This window comes from Macaca fascicularis, chromosome 8, assembly GCF_037993035.2.
Source record: "Macaca fascicularis isolate 582-1 chromosome 8, T2T-MFA8v1.1".
NCBI classification, from domain to species: Eukaryota; Metazoa; Chordata; class Mammalia; order Primates; family Cercopithecidae; genus Macaca; species Macaca fascicularis.
This window is the reverse complement of record NC_088382.1, coordinates 7,620,641-7,648,304: the sequence shown is the minus strand read 5'-3', so window position 1 is coordinate 7,648,304 and position 27,664 is coordinate 7,620,641. Positions and strand designations below refer to the sequence as shown.

At 40.0% G+C, this 27,664-nt stretch overlaps 1 protein-coding gene and 1 long non-coding RNA gene across 8 annotated transcripts in view; one reads left to right on the top strand and one right to left on the bottom strand.

The window, feature by feature from the left end:
• The first annotated feature begins 8,689 nt into the window (after positions 1-8,689).
• Positions 8,690-20,930, top strand: LOC135964592 (uncharacterized). 4 transcript variants are annotated; one of them, XR_012417016.1, is made up of 3 exons: positions 8,690-8,793; positions 11,214-11,363; positions 20,253-20,930. It is a non-coding gene; the product is annotated as an uncharacterized lncRNA (long non-coding RNA). The 4 variants fall into 4 exon arrangements; XR_012417017.1 differs by lacking the exon at positions 20,253-20,930 and adding an exon at positions 14,212-15,238; XR_010577094.2 differs by lacking the exon at positions 20,253-20,930 and adding an exon at positions 14,208-15,238.
• Positions 19,256-27,664, bottom strand: part of LOC141407551 (neutrophil defensin 1-like) — a 53,879-nt gene continuing 45,470 nt past the window's right edge. For 3 of the 4 annotated variants that reach the window (XR_012417013.1, XR_012417015.1, XR_012417014.1), the window contains 2 exons: positions 21,983-22,064; positions 19,256-21,256 (listed from right to left, as the gene is read on the bottom strand). Coding sequence is in view for 1 of the 4 variants with exons in the window: in XM_074000219.1 (XP_073856320.1) it covers positions 22,040-22,064 (25 nt within the window). In the remaining 3 variants the exon portion in view is untranslated. The remainder of the gene's footprint in view (positions 21,257-21,982; positions 22,065-27,664) is intronic. The other variant, XM_074000219.1, reaches the window with a different exon arrangement.

Sequence of the window (27,664 nt, the reverse complement as noted above, 5' to 3'; positions counted from 1 at the left end):
AGGCATTGCCCCTCACTCCATTCACATCCCAGGTCCCAAATGGCGCAAGACAGAAAGAAGTCCTGGTCCTAAGAGCAGAACAAGGGGATTTTCTGGGGTTTCCTGAGTCCAAATTTGCCTAGGAGCTCCTGGGTGTACTTTGCTCTCAGAGGGCCATTTCTCTGATGCCCCGGTAAGGTGGTCAGTTTCAATCACTGTAATCACTAACATGGCAGGCAATACCTGTTCTGAACTCTGCCCAGTGACCAGGGGCCAAGACCTGTTTAGGTGGAAGGCTCGGTGTCCTCCCCAGCCTCAGCTTGTGGTGAAGCTCCCAGCCATCGCCCATGAGGGCTCTGTATCTTCTCTTCTCGTTCCTCTTCATATTCCGGATGCCTCTTCCACGTGAGATGGGTCAGGGAAACAGGAGGCTTGGACAAGTGGAAAAATGGGGTAGAGACTCTCTCTTGCCACTCTCTCACCTCTTTCTCTCTCATCCAAGTACTAATTAGGCCCACCCCTGCTTAGCTTCAGGGGTCGGCCTCTGCTAAGATCAGAGGAGATCAAATGTGTTCAAGGTGGTATGGCCGTAGACACTGTCTCTCTTTTTCTCTGTCTCTCTTAGGTCTGTATCTCTCCCTTGTCTCTCTTTCTTCTTTCTCTGCCTCTTGTATTTCTCTCAGTGTCAGGGCACTCCCTCTCTCCCTGTCTCTCCTACAGCTTGACTCCCTTTCTCTCTTTCTCTCTTTCTTCTACGCTCACTTCTAGACTGAGTAGATTGCATGCCTTGCTTTATTGAACCAAACTCTATTTCCTTCAATATGAAAGGAGTTGAAAAGCCTCATGGCTGCCTCACTCCCTCTTCTAAGCCAGAGGGGCCCAGTAGCTTGTAAATCTCATCTCCTCCCTGATCTTCACTCTATGACTGTGAAAACGATGGTTGAAACCTGTCAGGTGACTTTTATTTTTCAATAAAAGCGAGAAATTTTGATTTTATCCAAAGAAGTAAATATAGAATGTCATTTTCTAAATTTTAGAATTTAAAGTGTAGATTTGAGTGACCTAGAGAATTTCAGGGAATGATAAGGCACAGCCCGTACTTTGGGAAGTTGTGTTTGGGACACGGGCCCTTCGTCTTTTCCGATGGAAGGCTCTGGAGAACGCTTACCCTCTGTGGCTGCTCTAGGTTCACAGAACAAAAAAGCCTATTGAAAGCCACTTTTAAAATTGAATGCCTAATTTTATTTTCTCCTTGATATTATAAGAATAAAATAAAAGGGTGAAGGAAGAAAAGGAGAGTGGAAGGGAGGGAGAGAGAAAGATAATTTGAGACCAAGACCTGAGATATCAAATCTGATAGAAATTACATTGAAAAAGCCTCATTTTATCCATATTGTTTATGGGTTTGGGTTACAGAGAAGCAGCAGCGTTCCTGGAGGCACCAGACACTGGCGATATTCCACCACTTAGGAGAGTAGGAAGGAAGAGACAAAAGGGAGGGAGGGAGGAGGGGAAGGAGGGAGGACTAATGGAAGGGCGAGATGGAGAACAGAATTTAGAGATTAGAAACAATTCATGACAAAGATTTACTTCTACTATTAATTATTGTTTTTAATTGTAAGCTACTTTATTTTTCTTTTCTTTTTTTTTTATTCCCAGCCTCCCTCCCACTGCCCCTCCCTGTCCCTCTTTTTTGTCTTCTTTTTTTTCTTTTTTTTTTCTTGAGACAGAGTCTCGCTCTGTCACCCAGGCTGGAGTGCAATGGTGCTATCTTGGCTCACTGCAACTTTCACCTCCCAGGTTCAAGTAATTCTCCTGCCTCAGCCTCCTGAGTAGCTGGGATTACAGGTGCCCACCACCACACCAAGCTAATTTTTGTATTTTTAGTAGAGACAAGGTTTCACCAGGTTGGCCAGGCTGGTCTCAAACTCCTGACCTCAGGTGATCCACCCACCTGAGTCTCCCAAAGTACTGGGATTAGAGGCGTGAGCCACTGGGCCCGGCCCTAAGGTACTTTTATATTAAATTCACATTAAACAATTTCTACCCTTTGAGCCACATCTTTTTCTTCCATCTCAGTTCAAATAGTTAATGGACTTCATGATCTGGGAAGCAGAGGTTACTGGCCTGTGTGTGTAAATGGAGGTAGGGTAGCTTTGAGGTTATTTTTTTGTGGTGGAGCTGAATTCTCAAAAAATCCTCGTTGAGCTCCTACCCAAGCCCATCTGGAGGCCCCAGTCACTTAGCAGAGATCAGTCTTTCACATTCTGGTTCCAGGAACTAAGCATCCCCAAACCACAGCAGGGCCAGCCTCCTTTTAAGAAACTGAGGTTCATATAATCATTCACTCATGTCTCATGATTATGATGAAAAAGCCCAGACTTGGAAAAGAAACTCACCACAGACTGATTCAAGATGATACTGACACAGGCTTTGTGCCTTTCTAACATGGGATTTTGAATTCCAACACCCTATCGCTCCTATTGTTCTTTGGTTTGCTTATCGTTTATTGCTTCTTTTTTTTTTTTCTCTCTCTCTTTTTTCTTTTTTTCCTTTCTTCAGGTTTTTTCTAAAGACATAAGAAATCCTGCTAGCTGACACAGGAATAAAGGTGTGTGTGTTCTGAATGTTTGCTCTACAAGCTTGAAACAGATTGGCACCTATGGCCATGACAGAATAAAATGCTGCAAAAAGTAGTAATTGTAATTGTGACTGTGTAATGTTGGTTTTGGACAAGCCAATCTCTGACATCCTTGGAATGTCCTTCCCAGCTCCCCAGACCAGAGGTCAGGGATGGTACAGGAGAAATTTTTTGGGTTGCTCCTCCAGTAACCCAAAACCAACAAGAGCAGTAGGATGCTAGAATTCAAAACCCCATGTCAGAAAGACACAAAGTCTGTGTTAGTATCATCTTGAATAAATCCACGGTCAGTTTCTTTTCCAAGCCTGAGCTTTTCCATCACGATCATGAGTTGTGAGTGAATGATTATGAGTCGTATGTTTCTGACAAGGAGACTGGCACTGCTGTGATTTGGGGGACGCTTAGTTCCCAGAACCTGGAATGCTTTCCAGGCTCATTGACATCTGTTCCCTTTAGATCCCTTGACCTTCCCCAATTATTCCCATTGTTTTCCTATAACCTGTGCTTTGCTCCTCCTACTTCCTCTCCTTGCATGCCCTCACCTACCCCATATCTTCCCTGAAGACTATGACTCATTATTGTCCCAGCTCAAAGACCTTTTTCCTCCTGGAATCAGGGTGATCCACTAAGGAGGGAACGCCCTGACCTCCTGTTCTTCACAAGCACTCCCTCCTTCTGGTTTAGGCTGCTTATGCAATTGTGCCTCCTGCTCATGTGGATACAGTTTTACTTCTCCATTAGTCTATGAGCTCTCTGCAGGTATGGACTTTCTCTTATTCATGTATGCACTGGTTATTGAGGAAGAGGTGTTACTTCATAAATTATTATACATTTAATGGCAAAATTGAATTGCACAAAGCATTTCCTCACATCTACACATAATTTCGATTCATGTAAAAGCTCTTAAAAACAGGCCCTTTTAGAAGGTACAGTTAAATGAGGGCAATATAGCACAGAACACAACGAGAGGGGAGCAAATATTAAGAAGAAAGACAGCATAGACTCTAAGGGGAAGCATCAAGATACCTGCCTAGCCCTGCCCTCTCTCGTTGGGAGGGTTTGATAGTTAAATCGTGATCTCTGCAGGAATACTCTACATGTCTATGAAGCTCTCTGCTTCTTGATATTAACTCTTCACTTAATGTGCATACCGTCAACCTCTGGCTAAATGCATTTTCATCTAAAATAATCCGTTGGATTTCCTAGAGTATCAAGATTGGAAAAAAAAATCAGACCTAGAGATTTTGTCTAGATCCTTTAACAGGGCCAAGAGGTGAGGGAGGCACCAGATGCAGGTGCAAAATTTGAGGATCAAAAACTTCTGCACTCAAGATAGATGATCTTATAATGCATTTGTTTTGTAAAAAATAATTGATTCAAAAGTAACCCATGATCAACAAAATATTCCAGTTTTAAATAAGGACAGAATCTAATCCTGCTATTGCCCAGCTCAAACTTACCCACCTCACCTTGATCCCAGGCCTGTCTAATAGTGTATTTATTTAGTCATTTAATTTTTATAATATGTGATATTTTTAGTTTGAGTGAATTTGTTGCTCTCCTGGTGCCTGGAAGTTTAGGTAGAGTTTACATTACATATCCCATGATATTTGCAATGTCCATATACTCAAAAGTTATTCACAGACATTTTTCTCCCTTAAAGACAATTTTTGTGGCCAATGTATTTATTTGCCACACCACTGAGTTTTATTTTACTAGATGTAGTAGGCATAATAATGGCCTCCCAAAGATGTCCACATCCTAATTCCTAGAACCTATGAGTATGCTTCTTTACATAGTAGATGAGAATTAATGTTAGCATATAGAATTAAGGTTGCTAATCAGCTGACTTTCAAATAGGGAGGTTATCTTAGATTAGGTAAATGAGACCAATGTAATCAAAAGCATCATTAAATTTGGAAAGAGAGACAGAACGGTCAGTGTCTTCATGATGTGATGTGAGAATGACTTGACAGGCATTGCAGGCTTTGAGATGAAGAAGCCACAAGCCAAGAAAGCTGGGCAGCTTCTAAAGCTTGAAAATGCAAAACAAAACAAAACAAAACAGCAAACAAAGATTCTCACTTAGAGACTCTAGAAAGGAACACAGTCCCGCTGACACCTTGATTTTGGATATTTTATTCCCCCAAAGTGTAAGATAATTAATTAGTGTTGTTTAAAGCCACTAAAGTTAATGACAATTTGCTACTTCAGCAGTAATTCACAAATACACTTGACCCTTCGTATCCAGTGAGGGATTGGTTTCAGGCCCTCTGTGGATATTCCTCAGATGCTGAAGTGATTGATGTAAAATGGCATGGTATTATCATATAACCTTTACATTTCCTGCTATGTACTTTAAATCATCTCTAGATTACCTGTAATACCTAACTCAATGTAAATGCTAAGTAAATGGGTGTTATCTTATATTGTTTAGGGAATAATGACCAAAAAAAGCCTATACATGTTCAGATCAGACACATTTTTTTTCCTGAATATTTTCAGATGTTGGACCCGTCAACACAGAGGATCGACTATATCTTGGTTTCAAATCATGAATTGAGCAAAAATTAGTAACACAAAAGACCTAAGCCTACGTTTGTTTAATGGAGAAAAAAAATGATGAAAAACTCACAACAAGTTACTGAACTTAATATGTTTTTTTCATAGAAACGACCAAGGCTCATAGGAGAGACAGAGAAGAGGGAAGCACCATTTTTAAGCCATCAGATTTCATGAGAACTCACTCACTATCACAAGAACAGCATGGGAGAAACTCCTCCATGATCTAATCACCTCCCACCAGATCCCTCCCTTGACATATGGGAATTACAATTGGAGATGAGATTTGGGTGGAGACACCAAGCCAAACCATATCAGGACTCCAGCAATTCTTTCTCTCACCTGCTCTATCTCTTATTCCCCTCTACTGCATCTATGCCAACTAAAAGAAAAACACTTCTTGGACACACAAGAGCTGTCATCTTTTGTGTTTGCCCAGCTTTTAAGGGAAACCCTATGAAAGGGGTGCCTACACAGTCCCCACATCCTACCACACTTCTTTCCCTTGCTGCCACTCAAACCTGACTTCTGTCACTAGGGTCATAATGCCTTCTGCAAGACCTAACTCAGCCCTGCCTCTGCCCATTGATCTGACCCCTAATTATGTGGTCACTGGAAGCTGCTCTCAGGTGTCCTTGCCCAAAGGGACATACAGCACACAGCCTGTGGAGGGTGGAGGAACCAACTGCAAGGTGGGTTTCCAGTAGGACCAACTGGGGTTAAAGAAGGAGTGGGAGGCAATAAAGAAGATTGCTTTCAGGGTGCAAGTGTAGGAGACAGGAATGTAGACAACAGCTTTCAGCCTCCACTTTACTTTCTAGTGGCATTATTATTATTATCAGTATTATCATCACTATCATTATTTGCCATGGTTTGAGTGTTTGTGTCTCTCCCCCAAAATTCATGCTGAAATCTAATCCCCAATACGATAATATTAAGAAGCGGAACCTTTGGGAAGGGATTAGTTCATGAGGGCAGAGCCTTCACAAATAGTTAAGACCCTTGTAAAAGAGGTCCTAGAGAGCTCCCTTTCCCTTTCTACCTTGTGAGGGTCCAGTTAGAAGCCACTCTCTATAAGGAATGGGCTCTCACCAGACACCAAATCTGCCAGGATCTTGATCTGGGACTTCCCAGCCTCTGTGAGTGACGCATTTCTATTGTTTATAAATGACTCATTCTAAAGTAGTTTGTTATAGTATCACAAAAGGACTAAGACATTTTCATCATCATCATTATTACTATCACAAAAATCCTATTGCTGAGGCCAAGGAGGCAAAATCCTCACAGCCTCTGTGTTAAATTGTGTGATTTATTTAAAATATTTTACCAGAAACATTACTTTTATTCCAGGTCAGGATCACTAAACAAAAATAGATCTCTATGTGGTAAAAGGTTCAAATACTGATTGAAAATTTCAAAGTGGAAACATTTAATTTCTACCTTTCCCCTGGACCAAGGGAAAATGTAAGAAACCTACTTATTTCATTTACTGAGAGTTTCATGCAGTTGTCTAAGGACAGAGGTAAATGAGGAGCAAGAATGAAGACTTGATCGATGGTGGGCTGAGGAGGGGGCTGGAGGAGGCTGCTTGTGCCCAGAGAGACTGAGGATAGGCTGATTAGAGCATCCTCACCACACCCCCTCCCAACCCAGGAGGTGATACATGGGCTAAAATATTAAAGAAATTGTTCACTGATACCCTTACCTTGTTCCAAAAATAATTTGACGTTATCCTTGTGTGATGAGGATTTTCTAAGAGATAACGGATGAATTTGTACACCCCCCAAGAATGGGTAAGCAGGAAAACCCACTCAGCATCTCCTCCCGGAAGAATGCTTACCGTGACAATGCTGTCTCTTTTAGGATGCGATTGTGGATGGTATGTAGTTAGAAGTAAAAGTGTGTTCAACCTTAGCATAAAATCAGAAATGCATACTAATTGAGTTGCTGAACGATTTCCCAGTGGAAGAAGGTGGTACTCTTTCTCAAGTCTTTTCCTACCATAATCTTTGGCCGAGAGACAAAACTGGAATGAGCTAGAAAGATAAGCCTGTGCCATCAATGATCTCTGTGTCCTAGGAGACCCCTATGATTGGTCAATGTGTTGTTGACAATTTCCAGGGTGGTGACGGGGAGGACAATGGAGAGACAGTGATCAACTCCAAGGCTTTAACTAAGCCTGCAGCAGAGAAATTGGTGGTTACCAACAAAGGAGTTTCCTTAGGGACAGGGTAGCGATATATCCAGATTGTCGGGGGGCAGTCCCAGTTTATGTTGTTGTTCAAGCGTAACCATCAATAATAGGCCCCTAAAAAGTATTTCTGTTTGGGTTATAAATTATTTGGTGAGCTTGCTTAGGGAGCGCTAGCCTTTACCCACTTGACCCACCATGCTCCACCTGATGCAGAGTTTCCCCTTTGTTAGGAAAGTGCAAGTCAGACAACCTTTTATGCACGACCCTGTTCATTCTCTAAACCTCTAGCTCTTTTGCTGTCAAACACACAGAGCTGGTTTATCTCACCAGAGATGTGTTCCTTTATTCAAAAAACATTATCTTTCTTTCTTAGCAAGAAAGACTGTAAATTAAGCAAAAGTTTTGATTGTGGCTAGAGTTCAAATCCCAGCTCAATCACTATTTGTATAACCTACACTGACTTGCTCAGAGAAAATGCCTATCCCTTATAAAAGTTACATCAACTAAGATACCACTTTCAAGATTCATGGTACGTGATAGGTGTTCAAGAATGTTCATTCTTACTGGAGTGACAGAGGAGTTTCAGCATTATTTTATTAAATTCTGTAAACTTAAGTTATGCTAACATTTAATAAGTGAAATTCAGTATGTTCCTACAATTTTAGGTCTTATCTAAGACCATCTTTCTCCCACACCCAAAATGGCCAAAGTTTCCCTACCAGCCTCTAATTCTATGGACCCTAAAAGGCAAAGTTGTCCTTATTAAGTTTTAAATTTTAGGGATTTTTTTGGAGACATTCCAGGCCTTATGGAGGAAAGTAGTATCTTGTATGATTTCAGGTATCCAGAAGTTGACTTAAAAGTTCTTCTTACAGTTTAGGTTGATTTACATTTCTCTAATGACAAGTGATGGTGAGCTTTTTTCAGATGTTTTTTGGCTGCATAAATGCCTTCTTTTGAGAAATGTCTGTTCATATCCTTCACCCACTTTTTGATGGGGTTGAAACTCTTGTGGTGATCCTAGATAAAACACAACTTTCTGTGTGGACAGGTATTTGGTAGCAATTGACTCCCCCTAAGATTTTTTTTTTTTTTCTGAGATAAAGACTAGGAGGTTGGCACTATAGCCATCACCAAATAAACAGGAGACACTGGAGCTTTGAAAGGTTGAGTTATTTGCACAAGATCACTCAGTTAATGAATGACAGAGCAAAACTTTGAAACACGAGTTATCTCATTTTAGAGCTCTTTTGCTCTTAGGTACAAAAAAAAAATCTCTATTTCCACAAAGACCACAGCTTACATCATAGCTTGGCTGATTTCTCTGATGTCTACGTCTCAGCAACAATCTGTCTTTTGGCTTCTCAACACATACTGATCATTAATGAAGGGTAACCACTGTTAGAGACGTCAAAAGGTATGCATCCCTGAGTTTCCTCCCTGCTTTCCTTTCTTGTTTTCTTCCTTCCTTTCTGCCTTAGTCCATTTGGGATGCTATTGAAAAGTAATATAAACAGGGTGGCTTATAAAGAACAGAAGTTTACTTCTCACAGTTCTGGAGGCTGGAAGTCCAAGATTGAACACCATCACTGGTGTCTGGAGAGAGCCCGCTTCCTTCTCTGTGTTGTCACACGGTGAAAAGTACAAACGAGCTCCTTCAGGCCTCTTTTTATAAGGGCAGCAATTCCATCAGAAGGGCTTTGGCTTCATGACTTAATCACCTCCCCAAAACCCGTACCTCCTAATATCATCGCCACCTTGGGGATTGGCATTTCAACAGATGAATGGGGAGACACAAGCATTCAAACATTTAGGCCGCAGCATTTCCTTACCTCCTTCCTCCCTCTATCAATGTATTCATCTATGTATTGATTCTTTCACTCAAGTCTCATTTGTTTAAACAAATACGTGAGAATCTTCTCTCTGCTAGGTACTGCTCAGGGGCTGAGGAAGTAAGGTAATCAGACAGTGCCTGTTACTTTAGAAGCTCACAGTGTGGAGAAGGAGAGAGATGTAGAAATAATATAAAGCAACACAGATGTGGAGGGGAAAGAGACAAGGAAGAATTTCAGTGCTTTACCTTGTATACTTTCTGCTGTTTAATTCCTTTACCATAAGAATGCATTGTACTACATGGATTAAGAAATCCTTTGGCCGCTAATGGGTCACCTAGTTGTAACCTATGCAAGACTTTGACATGGTCAGAGTCTGCCTAGAATTATCTCTTTTAACTGGGTAACAAAAAAAAAAAAAAAAAAAAAAAAATTGAACTCGACAAAGGAAAAAAGGTAATTTCCATTTACAGAATTTCTTCTCCTTTTTTAGCTTCTGAAATGGGTGGTTTTCCAAAAAACCATATGTTCTCATTTATAAGTGGGAGCTAAGCTATGAATACAAAAAGACATGCAGAGTGATATGATAGATTTTAGAGACTCAGATGGTAGGCAGGGCTAGGGATACAAAACTATACATTAGGTAAAATGTACTCTACTCAGGTGACCAGTGTACTAAAATATCAGAATTCACCACTATATAATCCCATCCATGTAACAAAAAACTCCCTGTACCCCAAAAGCTATTGAAATTTGTAAAGAAGAATTTAACCTCTCCTTAATGATTCATGAAGCACTTTCAGATCTTGAAATAATGTAATGCCAATGGTATTAAATATTGGTTTATTTAATCCATAGATGTGTGGAAACAGGCAGTTGACAGAAAGTAATCATGCATTAACTCAAAATTCAATTTTAATCAAAATGCTATTTTAAAATAGCTGCCCTTACATGGTCTGGCATTAAAAATAAACTTTTTTATAGAATGGAAAAAACACAATTTTTTTAAAGGGTGGTTTTCTTTGTATTTCCAAAGGGAAAGCTGACAGATGCAGGGATATGAAAAGAATGAGGATAGATGAATAAATGGATGGATACTCAAAATCACTATTGTATAATAATTTATTCTGAGGGAAAAAAGGCACCAAACCTCAGAACCATAAGCAGAAATGAAAATCCACCAGAAAATGCAAAATTACTCAGAAGCTCTTCTATTTGAACAGGAGGAGACTTGGATCTGTAATCACGAGTTCATAGATAGAACATTCTAAGGTTACACCCATGCGTAATTTGAACATTTGAATCAGGAATGCAAGCTTTTTCTCTCTGGTTGAACTGTTGTTGTTGTTGTTGTTGTTGTTGTTGTTGTTGTTCTTCTTCTTCTTCTTCTTCTTCTTTCTTCTTCTTCTTCTTCTTCTTCTTTTTAAATTTTGCAGTGATTTACTTTAAGTGGATTCATTTGCTCTTGAGAAGAAGCATCACCACTAAGGGATGCTTTATTTTATTTCTGAAAGGCATTTGCAGGTAGCTCAGCATATCTCTTTTGTCATTTTTGCATCACGCCCTTGTGGTGTGCTTAGCCACACACATGCAGAAATTGGCTAAAATGAAACCAAAGTGCAATAAAATGCTGCTTCTTGGATTTAAGTATTAGTTACCCAAAAATATTTCAAAAAAGGTCCATTTATTTGCTGTATGTTCATTTTTTAAAATTTCAATTTGTTTTAGGTACAGTAGGTACATGCACAGATTTGTTACATGGCAATATTGCATTATGCTGTGCTTTGGAGTATGGATCTCATTACCCTGGTAGTGAACATAATACCAGAGAGGTAATTTTTTAACCCAACTCCTCCTTCCACCCTCTAGTAGTTCACAGTGTCTATAATTCCCATATTTGTCCATGTCTGCTCAATGCTTAGCTCTCATTTATAAGTGAGAACATGCAATATTTGGTTTTCTATTCCTGTGTTAGTTTCTCAACTGAATTCAAACTCATTCCCAGATCACTTGTCCTCGTCAATTAATGTACACTGGAGAAAGAGCTACCTTCGGGCTGTGAGGTCATCGTATAATCCTGACCACTCATTTCCCATCATGAGACTGCTGTTCCTTCTGTTTCTCCTTCTTGGATGTCTAATACAAACAGCCTCAGGTAAGCTATGAGTCCACCTGGAGGATGATGAGGTGGATGCCCTTGGAGCTGACATGGGCCAAATTAATTCATCAGCCAACGATGCACTGAAATATGGAGTAACTGAACAGCCCCATAGCTGAGAAAAAGCATAGCATGTACAACAAATTTCATTTTACAAATCAGGAGAGAGAAGCTTAAAGAAATTTAAAATTTTTTCCCAAGATTACCTTAATCTAGTTGTTGCAATAGATACCAAACTTAACTAACAATTGTGATAGATAACATTAATAGTAGGCATCACAGCTTACAAACCATTTCCATGTGAATCAAAACAATGGCAACAACAACGCTAATACTAACAACAAATAATGCTGACCACTTTCTCTTTACCAGACATCACAGCAAAGATGTGTTGTGTTTTCACATATTATCTCCCATGTACTCCTCTTAATATTTCTGGGGCAGGTATTTTTTTAGCCCTGTCTTATGAGTCTTAAAAAATGGCATCATTTGTACAAAGTCACAAGGATTGTATATGGTGAAGCCTAGATTCAAGCTTAAGTTGGTTTGATTCCCAAGATTACCCTCTTACCAAATACACAACAGTACCTGAAAATAGATTTACTTATTAAATTATATACAAAAATGAACAGTTTTAAATATGGGTATGTCCCATGCAACACTTGGGACAAGCTTATACTACAAGATTATTCATTGTTTATCTGATATTCAAATTTAACTAGAGGTCTCACATTTTCCTGGCAATCTTCTGCATATGTTAGCATGGGCCAGGTAACGATGTGGTGAAAACAACGTTCAAATCTTGGTATCCTAAAAGAGCAAAGATTTAATTCCCACTTCTGGTACAAATGCATCATGGCCACAGGGCTGCACTGCTCACTGTAGTTGCTCAGCTCCCCCTGGTGGAGCAGCCACCACCTTGACTACTGTTGGCCACTGCAAAGGAAAGAGCCCTGAGGTTCTTACACTTGCAGGTAAGGGCTTCAGCCCTGAAAGGACACATCACTTCTGCTCAAAATTTGTTACCCAAGTAAGTCTCAAAGGTAGGGAGGCAATCCTACTTTGTGTCAGGAAAATAGCCAGATCTATTTGGTAAATAGCCTAACAGCCTGATTGTGATAGATAGATGATTGATGATAGATGACATAGATAGATAATTAGATAGATAGATAGATAGATAGATAGACAGATGGTTAATAGAATATAGATGATAAAGGATAGATTACATAGATGATAGACAGATACATAGCTATAGATATGGATGTAGATTCAGATATGAATATATACCTGTATCTATACATGTATCCTTCTCTTCTTATGAGAGATTAGGAGCGTCTGTGACTCACATAGCAAAACCTGGCTGCCAATAACTATAGTTGTGGTGGATGGATCAGGAATTAGAAACCAAGATTCCTAATCCTAGTTGAGTATGCTTTCCATCACAATGCCATGCCTTTAAGAGACGTAAACTCTAACGGAAACACTTCATACTCACTTTTTTCTTATGGTTGTTGGTCATTCTCTCTCTGGCTCTCTAGACCTGCTCTCTGTAGGACTAAGCTCAACCTCCTGGATGTTATGTCATTCTCTTTCCAACCTAGCTCACTGAGCACAGGAAGGCAGGTGCCTACTCCATGTCTTGGCTTTGGCATTGAAAGGATCACAAACTATGAAAGAACTCACACTTCACAGAATATGGAAGGCACCGCATTCAGGAATCAGAATACTCAGGACATCAATCTAGTTATCTCTTCATTAAATACTTATTGGCTAATTTGCACTCAATACTTGTAAAGTTTTGCCATGTCAAGAAGAAGGCAGGCACTTTAGAAAGCTTTTATGGAGAGCATGTGGAGCGAAGTGAATTTTATATTTCTAGCCTTGTGGCACAGTCAGAAGAGACTACTATAGCAGTTAGTGAGCTTTTCCTGTAAAGGACTAGGTAATGAATTCTTTGGGCTTTATGGACCATGTGATCTCTGTCATAACAACTCATCTCTGCCTGTATACAGTGAAAGCAGCCATAGATAATGTGTAAATAAGTGAGCATGGCTGTCGTCACCTAGAACTTTACTTATGGACACTGAAATTTGAGTTTCATATAATTTTTATGTATCACCAAAAATTTGGTTTTGAATTTTTGAAAATAATTTAGAGATCTAAAAACTGTCCTAAGTTCACACGTCATACCAACAGAAGCAGAGTCAGTTTTGCCCTGTGGACTATCATGTGCTAAACAAGATGAATTCTAGTAACGTCTTTAAAACATAATTTCACTTTTTTGTTTCTTTCCCCTTCTTCCCTTATAGGATATGAGAGAAAGGATAGATTCCATGAATGTGAACACATGGGTGGTGTCTGCAGGCACCAAAAAACCCACGGCTGCTCTATCCTGCCTGCACAGTGCAAAAGCCGGTACAAACACTGCTGTAGGTTGTAGCTGCAACAGCTGGAGGGGCCTCAGGGTAGCCCAAGAGAACCACAGCCCCTGACTTCTGCTTAATAAAGGCATCACCACCCATGTGGACCCTCTTTCTGATAACAAGCTTAACTTTTAGGCCATTGAACCAGAGGCAGGATAATGTAAAATCTGGATTTGGTCACACCACTAACTCCCTGATTGATTTTGGATAAGACCTTTCTTTTCCCAGATTTCAGTTTCTTTCCCTCTAACCACTGACATGGGTATTCTCTAAGACACCTGTACGCTGTTCATATGTCTGTGAATCTATGGAATTTTGGATGAAGGAAGGGGGTGTGTGTGTGTGTGTGTGTGTGTGTGTGTGTGTTGGCTATAAGGTAAAAAGTCACAGAGGTTTTATTTTTGTTTTCATTTTGAAGACAGGGTCTCACTTTGTCTCCCAGGCTGGAGTGCAGTGGCACGATCATGGCTCATTGCAACCTCAGACTACTGGGCTCAAGCGATTCTCCCACCTCAACCTCCCTAGGAGCTGGGGCAATGGTCATGCGCCACCATGCCTGGCTAATAAAAATTTCTTTGTAGAGACAGGATCTCGCTGTGTTGCCAGACTGACTTCAAGGGCTTCTCCCATCCAAAGTGCTGGGATTACAAGAGTGAGCTACCACACTCAGCTCTCACAGAGATGTTGTTCTCACTTGCTGTATCCTTGACCCTTAACGACTCTTGGGCATCAAGTGATGGATCCAGGTTGATTATTAAACAGCTAGGAAAATAAGTTGGCCTTCTACAGAAATATTTAACTTGGCACTTAGGCATTAACACATAGAATCAGAACTCAGACATTACTGAAATCAACTCATTGATTTACAGAGGATCAAGATTTAGAGAGGCAGTGATTATTTTCTTCTGTCCAAAGGCACCTTTCCAAATATCAAGATTTCTTTAGGACCATTTTCTTAGAACCCAAGGAATTGTTTTCAGCATAGATAAGATCAAATTTTACAGCGGAAGACTGCTGATTAGACTGGAAAGTCCAACATTCAGCAGTAACTTAATTTCTCCCATTTTGAAACAGTCCAAAAGCAATTTCTTAATAATCTTTTCTCTTAGCAGCTTCCTTTATTGTACCAAACTGAGCTCTCAATCACCACTGATGGGAATGCAAAATAGTATGGCTACTCTGGAAGACAGTTTGGCAGTTCCTTGTAAAGTAAAATATACACTTACCTAATGACTCAACAATCCCTCACAAGGGTATTTATCATAGAGGAATGAAAATGTATGTTCAAACTGAAAACATGTATGCAAATGTTTATAGCAGTTCTATCAATAATTGCCTCAAATTGTAAGCGACACAGCTGTCTCTTGACTAGTGAATTGACTTTAGTACATCCTGTAATGAAAGACTATGCAGCAACAAAAAATAATAAATCATTTATGCATAAAATAACATGGATGAATGTTAAAGGCCTGTTGCTGAATTAAGGAAGCCAGACATAAAGGCTACAGATTGCATGACCCTATTTCTATGATGCTAAATTCAAAACTGTAGGCTCTGAAACCAGATCAGTGGCTGTCGTGGTTTCAGTGTCATAGGAAGGGTTTGTCTATAAAGGGTGATATGGTTTGGCTGTGTCCCCACCCAAATATCATCTTGAATTCCCATGTGTTGTGGGAGGGACCCAGTGGGAGGTAATTGAATCATGGGGCAGGTCTTTCTTGTGCTGTTCTCCTGATAGTGAATAAGTTTCATGAGATCTGATGGCTTTAAAAAGGGGAGTTTCCCTACACAAGCTCTCTTCTCTTGTCTGCTACCATGTAAGACATGCCTTTCACCTTCTGCCATGATTGTGAGGCCTCTCCAGCCACATGGAACTGTAAATCCAACAAATGTCTCTTTTGAAAATTGCCCAGTCTTGGGTATGTCTGTATCAACAGTGTGAAAACAGACCAATACAGAGAAACTGGAAGTGAAAGCAACGTTCCATACAGAAGTGTGGCAATGAACACAGAGCTCTGCATATGCAAATCCCTCAGAACTTAACACCACAAACTTTGAATTTTACTATATATAAAGTAACCTAATGGGAAGAAAAATGGAAAGCAGATTGTGACAAACAAATATAACCGTATTTAAAAAAATTAATCATATGACCACACTGATATGGTTAGGCTTTGTGTCCCCACCCAAATCTCACCTTGAATTATAATCCCCATAATCCCGATGTACCCAAATATGTGGATGTAATAGAATCACGGGAGTAGTTTCCCCCATGCTGTTCTCATGATAATGAGTGAATTGTCACAAAAGCTGATGGTTTTATAAGGGGCTCTTCCTCCCTTGGCACTTCTCCTTCCTGACACCTTGTGAAGGAGGTGCCAGCTTCCCCTTTGCCTTCTGCCATGATTGTAAGTTTCCTGAGGCCTTCCCAGCCACATGGAACCATGAGTCAATTAAACCTCTTTCCTTTATAAATCACCCAGTCTTAGGTATTTCTTCATACCTGAGTGTGAAAACAGACTAATATACACACTAAACTGGAAGAAGAAGAAAGGAATTGACTTAAGTAACTTTGAAAGACTGTTTTGATTGAGTACTACAAAGATGAAAAGGCCTTATATTGTCTTTCATCTGCACTGCATTCCAATTGTTAGATTTGTTTCTCACAGCAGTTGTGTTACCAATTTTAAAACAATGTGTATCCTAATGTTAAGCAACTAAGAAAATATATAATAAATAATAACAGGCAGGTTTCTCACTATTGGAGAAAAAGGGTTATAAATAAGGAAATGGGAAAGGCAGAACGAATACTGTGATTTTGGGTTGCAGTTGAAGATATTAATGTGGAGCAAGGAATTTTTTTAAATGTATACACAGATATATATATATATATACACACACAGACACACATGCATGTGAGTAGATAAATTAATATTCACATGTATGTTTCCTAATTCTAACCTCTTAAGAAAACAAGAAACAGTGACACCTCAGTAGCAATGAGTATACCTGGTGCTCAGGTCTTGATTTCTAAGTACTATGTTTCAGTAAATGGACCCAGAATCCTTAAAGAACCAACTCATTCCAGTACGGGGGCAGAGAAAATATAAGATAAACCTGGAACATCTTGTAGTGTCAGAAAGTAAGGCAATGCTCAAAAAAAAAAAAAAAAAAAAAAAAAAAAGAGTGTGTAAAGGCAAAAGAAACCTGTAAGAGCTCCCAATGGTCAAACTTGAACCAACCTAATCAAAAAATACAGTTTGGAATTATAACCCAAAGTATAAAATAAATACCCATGAGTCATATTTGAGATGAACAAATAACCAAATCAATAAGGGACAACTCTTCATTAATGAACGGTTAATAAAGGAAGGGGTGATGAGGAAATAGAAAATTAACATAAAAGACCACACTAATAATTACTACAGGCAAGATCCATCATTAAAGAGTGAAAATTTAAGCAGAAATCAGATATTTGCATAATTGCAAAGTATCTCCCCCAAGTTATTTAGTACGTTCCAAGAGAAACAATAGTTATGTAAAGAAAAATCCTAGCACACACCACATTAACCAAGAGATTAGCCATTTTGTGAAAGCATTTTTCTGCGATTCCAAAAACTAGCAAAGTCCTTAAAAACAAAATGTTGGGGGTAGTAGGTCAAAGTCACACAAAGGTCAACAGAAAGAGCTCCTGATGGCCAAAGCTGGAATATTTGAGCAACAGGAAAAAAAGTGTCATAGTCTTGGATTATTACCTGAAGTATAAAATAATATCCATGTTTATATCGATATAAATAAGTTATTCAATAAATAAATGAGGAGAAGAGACAAATTTCCCACACAGAAACATTGCAAGTAACTTAGGTAGATACACCACTTCGAGGAAGTGGAGTCTAATTCCCCACACCTTAAGCATGGCCTGAGCTTAGGGACTTGCTTCCAAAGAGTACAGCGTGGAGCAAGGAACTTCCCTGGAGGAGAAACACTACCTTAGCCAGAGGATCAAGGTTGACATCATCAGACTAGGTTTGAAAATGAAAGTTGTATTAGATAGAAAGAACGCTACAGCCGAGTGCAGCAGGGCGCTTCAGCGAGAAAGGACTGAGCGTGCTGCAGTGGATTCTCCTTAGGGGTATTTATGGAACTTAAGGTAGAAGCTTAAGGGTAATTTGGACCATATTAGCCACGTAGGTCATGATAAATATATTTGTAGACATTTTGGTGCCCTGATGTCAGCAAGGGTTGCACAATGACTTCATGCATGCGTTCCAGAAATGTATGGGAATGCGAGTTACTTACAAAGTTTTGGGAAAGAAGCCAGCTTGAAATAATAGGGAAGCCTAATTACTTCTGAATTCATATGTCACTGGAAAGGGGTCTGGATCCAAACCTCAAGAGAGGATTCTTGGATTTCGCGCAAGAAAGAATTCAGGGTGAGTCCCCAGAGTAAAGTGAAAGCAAGTTTATTAGGAAAATAAAGAAATAAAGGAATGGCTACTCCATAGACAGAGCAGCCCTCAGGGCTAGTTGTTATGGTTATTTCTTGATTATATGCTAAACAAGAGGTAGTTTATTTACGCTGCCCCTTTGTAGGCCAAATAGGGTACTTCCTGAGGTTGCCATGGCATTTGTAAACTGTCATGGTGCTGGTGGGAGTGTAGCAGTGAGGACCACCAGAGGTCACTCTCATGGCCATCTTGGTTTTGGTGGGTTTTAGCCGGCTTCTTTACTGCAACCTGTTTTATCAGCAAGTTCTTTATGACCTTACCTTGTGCCATTATCCTACTTCATCCTGTGACTAAGAATGCCTTAACCTCCTGGGAATGCAGTCCAGTAGGTCTCCCACCTCAGACTCTCGAATAGCTGGGATGACAGGTGCATTCCACAAGGCCCGGCTAATTTTTAAATTTTTAAAAGTTTTTGTGGAGATAGATACTTGCTATATTGCCCAGGCTGGGCTCAAACCCTTGGTTCAAGCAATTCACCTGTCTTGGCCTCCGAAAGTGCTGAGGTTATATATGCGAGCCACTGGTTTTCCTGAAAGGTGGTCCCTGAGATTGACTGACTATTCCATTTAGAGAGTACTATCTTGTACACCATAAATACAAACAATTTTTCACTTGTCAATTAACAAATACTGTGAAATACATAAATAAAAAGATAGGAAAAACAGGGTTACCTAATGAAAGCCAATAGGGCCAACAGGCATGGGGCAGAACCTCAGATCAATATGTTCCAAAATCTGGCTATATATTTTAGGAGACCCAATAATCCCTGGGGATGCCCAAGAATGAACATAGCCTCAGATTCAGAACAACCACCTAAGTAAAACCCACACAAAACAGAGTTGAGTATTGAAAACTCATCTTTATCACTCATGTGTTGCTCTATGAGGTCCTACCTGGACATCTTGTCATATACTCCTCCATACTTTACATCCTTTTTCTTTGAAATGTTTTTCTCAAATTTTACACATAATGTATTAAATATATCACTTGTTTCTAGTGTTTATTTTCTATCTCTGTATTATAATATAAATACCATGAAGGTAGGAATTTTTTATTGCTTTGTTCACTGCTAGGTAAATGTTTGTGGACAAAAATCAATGAATGAAAGTTAACATAATCATCAATTTTCTCTGAGTAGTCAGGCAATATGGGGAGGCAAATCAGAATCTACCTCACTCTACTGATTGACCATGAACATTATTACAAATTTGACAATACGCATATATAACATTTATATTTGGTGTTCCCAGGCTCTCCTCTTTCTTCATCCACAACCCAGTGTTACCACTAGGTTTTTTCCCACTAGGGTTGTTTCCTTTCCCTCCTCTCCTCCCTGAGGTTTGTTCTACTACCACTGGACCAATCCTATGTGCTTGAATCAAGAAGAAAAAGGAAGCAAGAAAAGGAAATAGAAACAGAGGGCTAGAGCTGGGATTTTTAAAAAAATTTGGAGAGAGATGATGGTGAATCTGTGAATACTGAGAAAAATATATGGAAGAACAAAAAAGGTTTTCATTTCATAGTAAAGAAATATAAGTAAGAGACTGAGTGATTTCTAAATTACTAACTGATTCTAAACTCTTGTGGTAATAGTCGACCATTTTCCTGATGGACGGATAAACCGTTCTGACAGCACACTGTGAACCAAGTTCATAGGCACCAAAAATATTCAAAATCCTGTAATAATCCCTGTAGACACTGTATAGGAAGCCAGTGCCAATGAAAAAACAATTGGAGAAGTTAATGTTTGTATCTTTACTTGGATACCCTTACTCATTGTTCATTTGCAAACCTGTGCTGAACTTTCTGTAGTTGCTCATTGATTGAGACCTGACCAATGGTTCTGTTTGTTAGTCATCACAATGTCAGTCAAACTCTTCTTTTCCATATGATTGTTTAGGTTTTTGCTGCATGTTAGTGTATCTCATCTTTCTTTTTGTCTTCTACCTTCCCAGGCACCTTGCAGTAGTTTCTGTCTCCATCCTCCCACCCCAAACTTGCATTGTAAATTATAGAAAGCAATGGTCATCTCTAAGCTAACTCCCTCACCAGAGCAGGAAACAGATGCTCATAGTTGAGGGAAGACTTGCTCAGGACACCACAGCTGATGCCAAGATCTGGACAAGAAAAGTAGCCAAGGAAGACACACAATAATCACAACTGCCCCAGGACTCCAGCCTCACAACAGAAGCCTCTGACCTGCAACTGGAATTCCTACCTCTCAACAGACTTCTGCCTACATCTGAATGTGGGACTGGCTACTTTGAGTGGTCTCTCTGGAGAGGTGTGCCTTCCACCTGTACATCCCAACACAGCAATGTTCCCAGCACTGTGGACCCTCAGTAGGTTCCTCCTACTCAGCACAACACCCACTGCAGGGGGTCCCAAGCCCAGCTCTGTCCTCACATCTCCTCCCCAAACTGTAGTAAATTTGTTCATATCCACTCTCCCTTCCATGCAGATAAAGTGTTGCCAAACCACTGAAAAGAAAAGTCTTAGACTGTGTGATCTTGGGCAAGTTATTTAACCTAGCTGAGTTTTGGTTTCTACATCTGCAAAATGGAGTTCATAAACCAAAACGGGTTTAAGGATTAAATATGTTATGTTAATAAAATGCTTTGCAAACGTTAAAACATAATACAAGTTTAATTATAATTTTCTCCTACCTAATGCTTACCCCTTCATGGGAAACATCTCTTTCTTTAATCAGTCCTAATGACAATAATCAGTTATGTGGACTTGAGTAATGTTTGCTCTCATTTGGACTAAAGGAGCCACGCTTCAGATCCTGCGCCTATGTTCCTTGCCAGGCTTCTCCATCAGCTTCTCCTTATTTTACAGCAAACGGTGAAAGCTCTGCAGGGTCCTCTGAAAGGCTCACAATTCGGTGTTCCTCGCTTCAGACAGATCCCACCTCTAAGGTAGCAGGGTCTTTCAAAATGGAGTGCCCTAGTGATGCCTGAAAAATGGAAAGATGTTTGTATGAAGCCAAAAGTCTGAGGAGGAAAGCAAGAGAGCTCACCATGTGGATGAAATCTCCATCTTTCCCAGCTAAACATCAACATGAAGTGGGTTTGATTCCAAGCCCTCAGCCTCTCCTCCCTTCACCCTCTCAATCTCCCATAAGATCCCATTGTTGTTGATGTAACTACTGACCAAATCATCTTTCCTCCCTCGAGAATAAACAGGTGTTGGTCCATGTGTCAGGGATGCAGCACGATCAATACCTATCGTCTGGTCCATCTCTCCAGGCACCCCTGCTTCCCTACCCCACATGACCTGGTCCAACTCTCACAGTCTCTTAAGATGGAAGCCCTGTCCGGGCAAACTCAAGCCACCACTGTGATGAGTGGCACCAGGTCTCTGGTCAGGGCAAATAAAAGAATCTTTATCTCTACCCCAGTTTATACTGATCATGTGAGTCAATAGATTTGGTCCTCACATCATCCAATTCATTGGGGGAAAGCCGAAGAGTCGAAGATAGTGACCTAACAGGACTTTTGACATCATGAAGACACAGCAGCCAGTTACAGAGGAATTTCTTTCACCTTTTTAGTAAGTTATTTTGAGGTATAGTGATGACCTCTGAGTAGCCCCCCTAATCCTTAACCTTCCAACTGTTGATTTAGGGAGAGGAAAAAACTAAATAATGATAATAAGAAAGGGCCATGGTGTTGGTATTTACCGGGTAGTACCTGGAAGATGGCAAAAAGAGCAGTGAGGAAAACATGGAGTCTCATTGTTAAAGAGCTGAGGTTCTTGAAGACCTGATGGGAAGAAACAAGAAGACAAAGTTAGACAGCTAAGGCTCTGTCAGAGGAATTTGCAGTGATGTGAAGATTATACAGAGATCAACAGCTCACTACTCCAAGATCCTGCTCCTCCATCACAGCAGGATCCACCTCTCCTGCTCCCTAACTCCCAGCAGACACTTGCCCTGGTTTTCCTCAACACGTGGGTATGACGCTGTCCTCTAACCATGTCGTAGGAGAATGGCATCAAGGTGACGTAGAGGCCCGTAGGCAAGTGGTGGGGCTGAGAGTCAAGCTGTCAAAACAATAGAATAAGGAGGGTCCTTCACAGGTGAGGAAAGTAATTGGAAAAGATTTTGAGGCAAGTTGGCTAGATGTTTCAGACTTCTTAAAAGGATGATCCAATATGGCAGTTGGTTCATTACAACCTCCCTAGAGAATCTTCATTAAAGGAAGAAAGAGTTGGTTAAAAGTTAGTGGAAAAATAAGTCAGTCCTAGAATTTGAATGTTGTAATTTGCTTGCACCTAAATCTATTATTCTTCCAATTTTAAAAAATAATATTTACATGTTACAAAATTCCAAATAATAGAGAAATGTAAAAAAAAAAAAAAAAAATGAAGGTAGAAAATCCCCATAGCGTCTCCCTTCAACTATAACCACCATTTGTCATTCAAAGCATTTTAATTCATTCCCTTTGCAAATAAATCGTGTAAATCTCTGTCTTAAATTTCAAATACAGGATCATACTTCATAGACAGCTCCATTGCATGTTTTTCATATTTAAATATTAGCTCAAAGGTTATTTAATATTTGTTCATCTATATTTGCCTCATATATTTATATGACTGTACATATGTCTTTAAAAATGTATATGCCTACTACTTTGTAAAAATTCCTAGAAATGGAATGTCAAAAGCTATGCATATTTCAAGTTTTATTTTTATTCATTCATTTATTTATTTTTGAGATGGAGTCTCACTCTTTTGCCCAAGGCTGGAGTGCAGTGGTGTGATCTCAGCTCACTGCATCTCTGCCTCCCAGGTTCAAGCGATTCTCCTGCCTCAGCCTCCCGAGAAGCTGGGACTACAGGCACATGCCACCACATCCAGCTATTTTTTGTATTTTTAGTAGAAATGGAGTTTCACTATATTGACCAGGCTTATCTCAAACTCCTGACCTCGTGATCCACCCACCTCAGCCTCCCAAAATTCTGGGATTAAAGGCATGAGCCACCTCACCTGGCCAATTGCCCACTTTAGAAACTGTTCACCCACTTTTTTCCTCTTCCTGAAATGTATGGAAGTATCTTTAACTATCAATATTCTTACCAATACTAATTATTATTCATTGTTTTAATCTTTGTCAATCATATTAGTGAATATAATATTCCCGCTTGTCTCACCATACCTTGTAAAAATTATTTCTGATAATAAGCTTTTTTTTTTTTTTTTTTTTTTTTTTTGAGACGGAGTCTCGCTTTGTGGTCCAGGCTGGAGTGCAGTGGCCGGATCTCAGCTCACTGCAAGCTCCGCCTCCCGGGTTTACGCCATTCTCCTGCCTCAGCCTCCCGAGTAGCTGGGACTACAGGCACCCGCCACCTCGCCCGGCTAGTTTTTTGTATTTTTTAGTAGAGACGGGGTTTCACCGTGTTAGCCAGGATGGTCTCGATCTCCTGACCTCGTGATCCGCCCGTCTCGGCCTCCCAAAGTGCTGGGATCACAGGCTTGAGCCACCGCGCCCGGCCAATAAGCTTTTTTTGAATGTTCATTGGTTATTTTTATTTCCTGTTAGCTATTTTTCTGCTGGGTCACTCATCTGTACTTACTGATTTCTAAAACTCTGTGCATATTTAACGTCCTTTATCGTAGGTATTGCAAGAATTGTTTCTGGCTTACTTTTTACTTTGTGTTTGCTCATCTAGCAGCCAAAATATGCACAGTGATCACTTTTTATGTAGTTCATGTTTGATTTCCCTAAAAGACATTTGTTTTGTGTGTTTACCTAATTATTTCTCTGTTCCTGTTAGTTTTTCAGCCTTAGGATAAAGGCTGTTCTGAAAAGTCATGCCAGACTTGTCTTCCCAGCAATGACGTAGAAACTGTTTCTTACTACATCCAGAAGTATAAATTTTCTGAGCCTGCAGAAATGTCGTCACTCGCCATACGCTATCTCACACAAAAGGCACATGTCTGGGTTCATGTCACCGTTCTCTTAGAAATCTGAGTCTGTACAGTAAAGAAACAAAATTATGCAGGATTCTAAGGAATTTAAAATGCTAGGCCCATCTTGATTCTGGAGGACAGCTGAACATCCTACAGAGAACACACAGCACATTCTGCACACTCATTGCAGGGCAAACGCCAACCTTGCCACGTATCAAACGCCCAGGCATTCCTAGCTCATCCAATGGATTCCATTCCCTCTACTTTTCTGTATCCTGTCTCTCCCTGTGCCAGTACCATGTGCTTTTAATGAATGTGGTTCCTACCAGTCTTTGTCAGAATTCATGGCTACTCTCTACGATTCACTCTTACAAAATAACTTTTGAATTACTTTATCAAGTTAAAATAATTTCATTGCTTCTTTAACTGACATGAAATTGAAACTACAGGTTTTAAGAAAAAAAAAAAGATATGTGGACTATTGAGCCTTCCTAAGAACAGAATTTTACTTCAAATATTTTTGTCTCATTTTAATGTATCTTTTTGGTATTCTTCAAGAAGTTTCTTCATATAGATCTAAAACATTTTGTAACTTAATTATAAAAATAACTAATTTAAATCATTATTTTTATTTGAGTCACATTCTTCTTTCATTATATTTTATAATTGGATACTGTTTGCATAGAGAAAGCTATTGATTTTGTATATTGAATGTATCACTAGCCCACAAGTTGAGCTCTTACTGGTTTTGATTTTTTCGTAGTTACTTCTCAACAGTTTTTCAGTCACAAAATCATACATTTGTAAGTAATTAGCATTTTGACTCCTCATCTAAGTGCATTGATTAACAATTACTAAAGCCTTCAGGGATCATCTAACACAAAGTACTCACTTTACAAATGAAGAAACCATGGGCACATGAGAAATGTCAAAATAGCATTACCCAGTAAACCTGGTAGATGTCCCTTATATTTGCAGAATTCTCTCTCAGTTACCACAGTACAAAAATTGCCTCCTTCTCTTCAATTTATTCCACCTCTTCTTTCTTGTCTCTCTAATTCTTCCCTTCTCATGTCAAATACCAACTTCCTTAATGTTCAAAAACCAAACAAGATATTTAGCTTTTTTTAACAAGCAGATGCTTCAGTTGTTTTTCAATACACGTGACTTCTTCTGTAAAAGGCTTTGATTTTTCTTCCAGAACTTGATTAAGAGTTTCAACTCATGCATTAAGCACAAGTTGTAGTTAAAGCCCAAATGTCCTTGGGGATCAGAAACAAATCTGTCTCTGATGAAGGAATTGAGAGAATTTTAATGACAGCCCACACACAAGAAAAAACAGTGCTTCTGTTGCCCTTGCACTGAGCCTACCCCATGTAGGCGTCAAAATTGGGGTGATTTACTTCAAACCATGATTTCCACTTAACAAGTTAGAGCCAGAGATAATCTGCTTTGGATCTAGGAATATTTAGGGCCACCACTTTTTGTAAACCCTGAGGGAAATCACTGGGGGAAAGTGAGAAAAATTAAGTTCAACATAATGATGGTTGACATTTTAAGGAAAGAAACATAGAAGAGAAGAAGGGGGAAAGGGAGAGAAAAAGAAGGAGAAGAAAGAAGAGAAAGAGGAGGAGAACAGAGGATAACAGAGAGTTATATTTTATGTGAATCTCTTGCAAAATTCTTCTGCACCTTGGTGCAGTCAAGGTCCCTGAGTGCTTCTCATCAGGGTACACTCGAGAAAAGAAGGTCACTGCACAGACAAGCTTGGGTTAGAGCACTGCTATTCTCTTCTCTTTGGTGAGAAAACAAAATGCCAGCTGTTCTCTCCTTCCCCCAACTCTCAGGCCCACAGAAGCCTGAGCTCATCAGCACTCTCCTTGACACATCAGGTCTTAGTGAATCAACCTTCTCTCACTAGAAAAAGAACATTGTCGCCTTGTCACCATGAGCCTGTTGGATCCTCCATGTTTGTTAACCTATTATTTGTTGAGACTATGAGTTGTTAACCCCAGGCTGGGTTTGTTTACTCTTTGTGTTCTCAGCATTGAGCTCCTCAGTTCGAACCAGACAAAGAATAACTGTCACCTAAAAGTATGAAACACCATTTACAAAACCATAGAAATGCAGTTTCATCTGTCTTCTTGGTGCTAACCCTTTATGTCTCTGAAGACACCAGTCATGCTCTCCTGAACATTCCCTTCTTTGTTCTGAAGAGCCCCAGAACTCACAGCTGCTCCTCAGACAACGTTTGCTCAATCCCACACCAGCCTCTTTGTTCACTTCAGGGTCATTTCCCATTTGCCAATGTCCTCCTTGAAATGAGAACACAAGAAAGTCTATGTCACTGTAAGTCAATGAAAATGAAATATTTCACCCTCCATATGTAGATATGGGGCTTTTGGTCTTCTGTAATGTAGCTGTGAGCATGGAAACGAGTGTGATTTTTTGCTCATCGTCAGGGCTTGCCTCCTGGTGCTTATGAGCCCTGACGATGAGCAAAGGATCGTACTAAGTGTTTCACATGCTCATCCTCAGGACAGTCTTTAGATGTCCTAAGAATGATTGTTCTAGAGTTGAAGAAACAAGACCTCATCTCTAATGAGGTCAAACAGAAATTCAACTCAAGCTCATGTTACACCTATGCTCAAAACCAACGTACAGTACCACTTCCTGTAGCCTAGACTCTTCCATAGGAAAAGCTTCAGGGAACTTGAGAACATTATGCAGCAAATATACAAAACACATGAAGATTGGGGGTAACTAGGTCCTGGCTCTGAGTCTGCTTCTGGTTTACAGGTCATATCACCTCTCTGTTTCTCAGGTCCCTCATCTGTGAATGACAAAATAACCTCATCTGTGATGGGGTTAGATGATCTCGAAAGTCACTTCTCAGATCTGGAACCTGTGGACCTACAGGCTTCTAAGAGTTGTGCACATGCCACAGGGAAGAGGCACGCCACAGGGCAGAGGGAAGTGAGATGTGCATGAGAATGAAATGTTCTACTTGCTTCAACTACATTCCTGCCTAAGAATGTAGTATTAAAAATAGCTGGTCTGGAACGTACAGCCTAGCACCAAATCCTCCCCAGTCTGCAAAGTGCCAAGCACTCAGTTACCTCCTTTCCCACCTGTGGACAGGAAGGGGGCTTGCTCAACCTCTTCCTCATTCTTGAATGATTGTTTCTGAATGTGCCGCTAATAGCCTGACCATGTTCTGACCACACTGGTGCTAGTGAACCAGAAACACTATTGAGTCAGCAACCTCCAGGCTAGTCTCATGTGCCTGGCAGTGGCCCAAGCACAAGCATTAGGTACCCCATTAGCATTTGTAAATGTGTTTTTTTCCTGCAGTGGACTTGGCTACTAAGTAAACGTTTTGGGAAACGGAGCCTACTAACATGCTGGAGTGCTTAGCATAGTCACTGCTTCTCAGGAAGGTCAAGAGAAA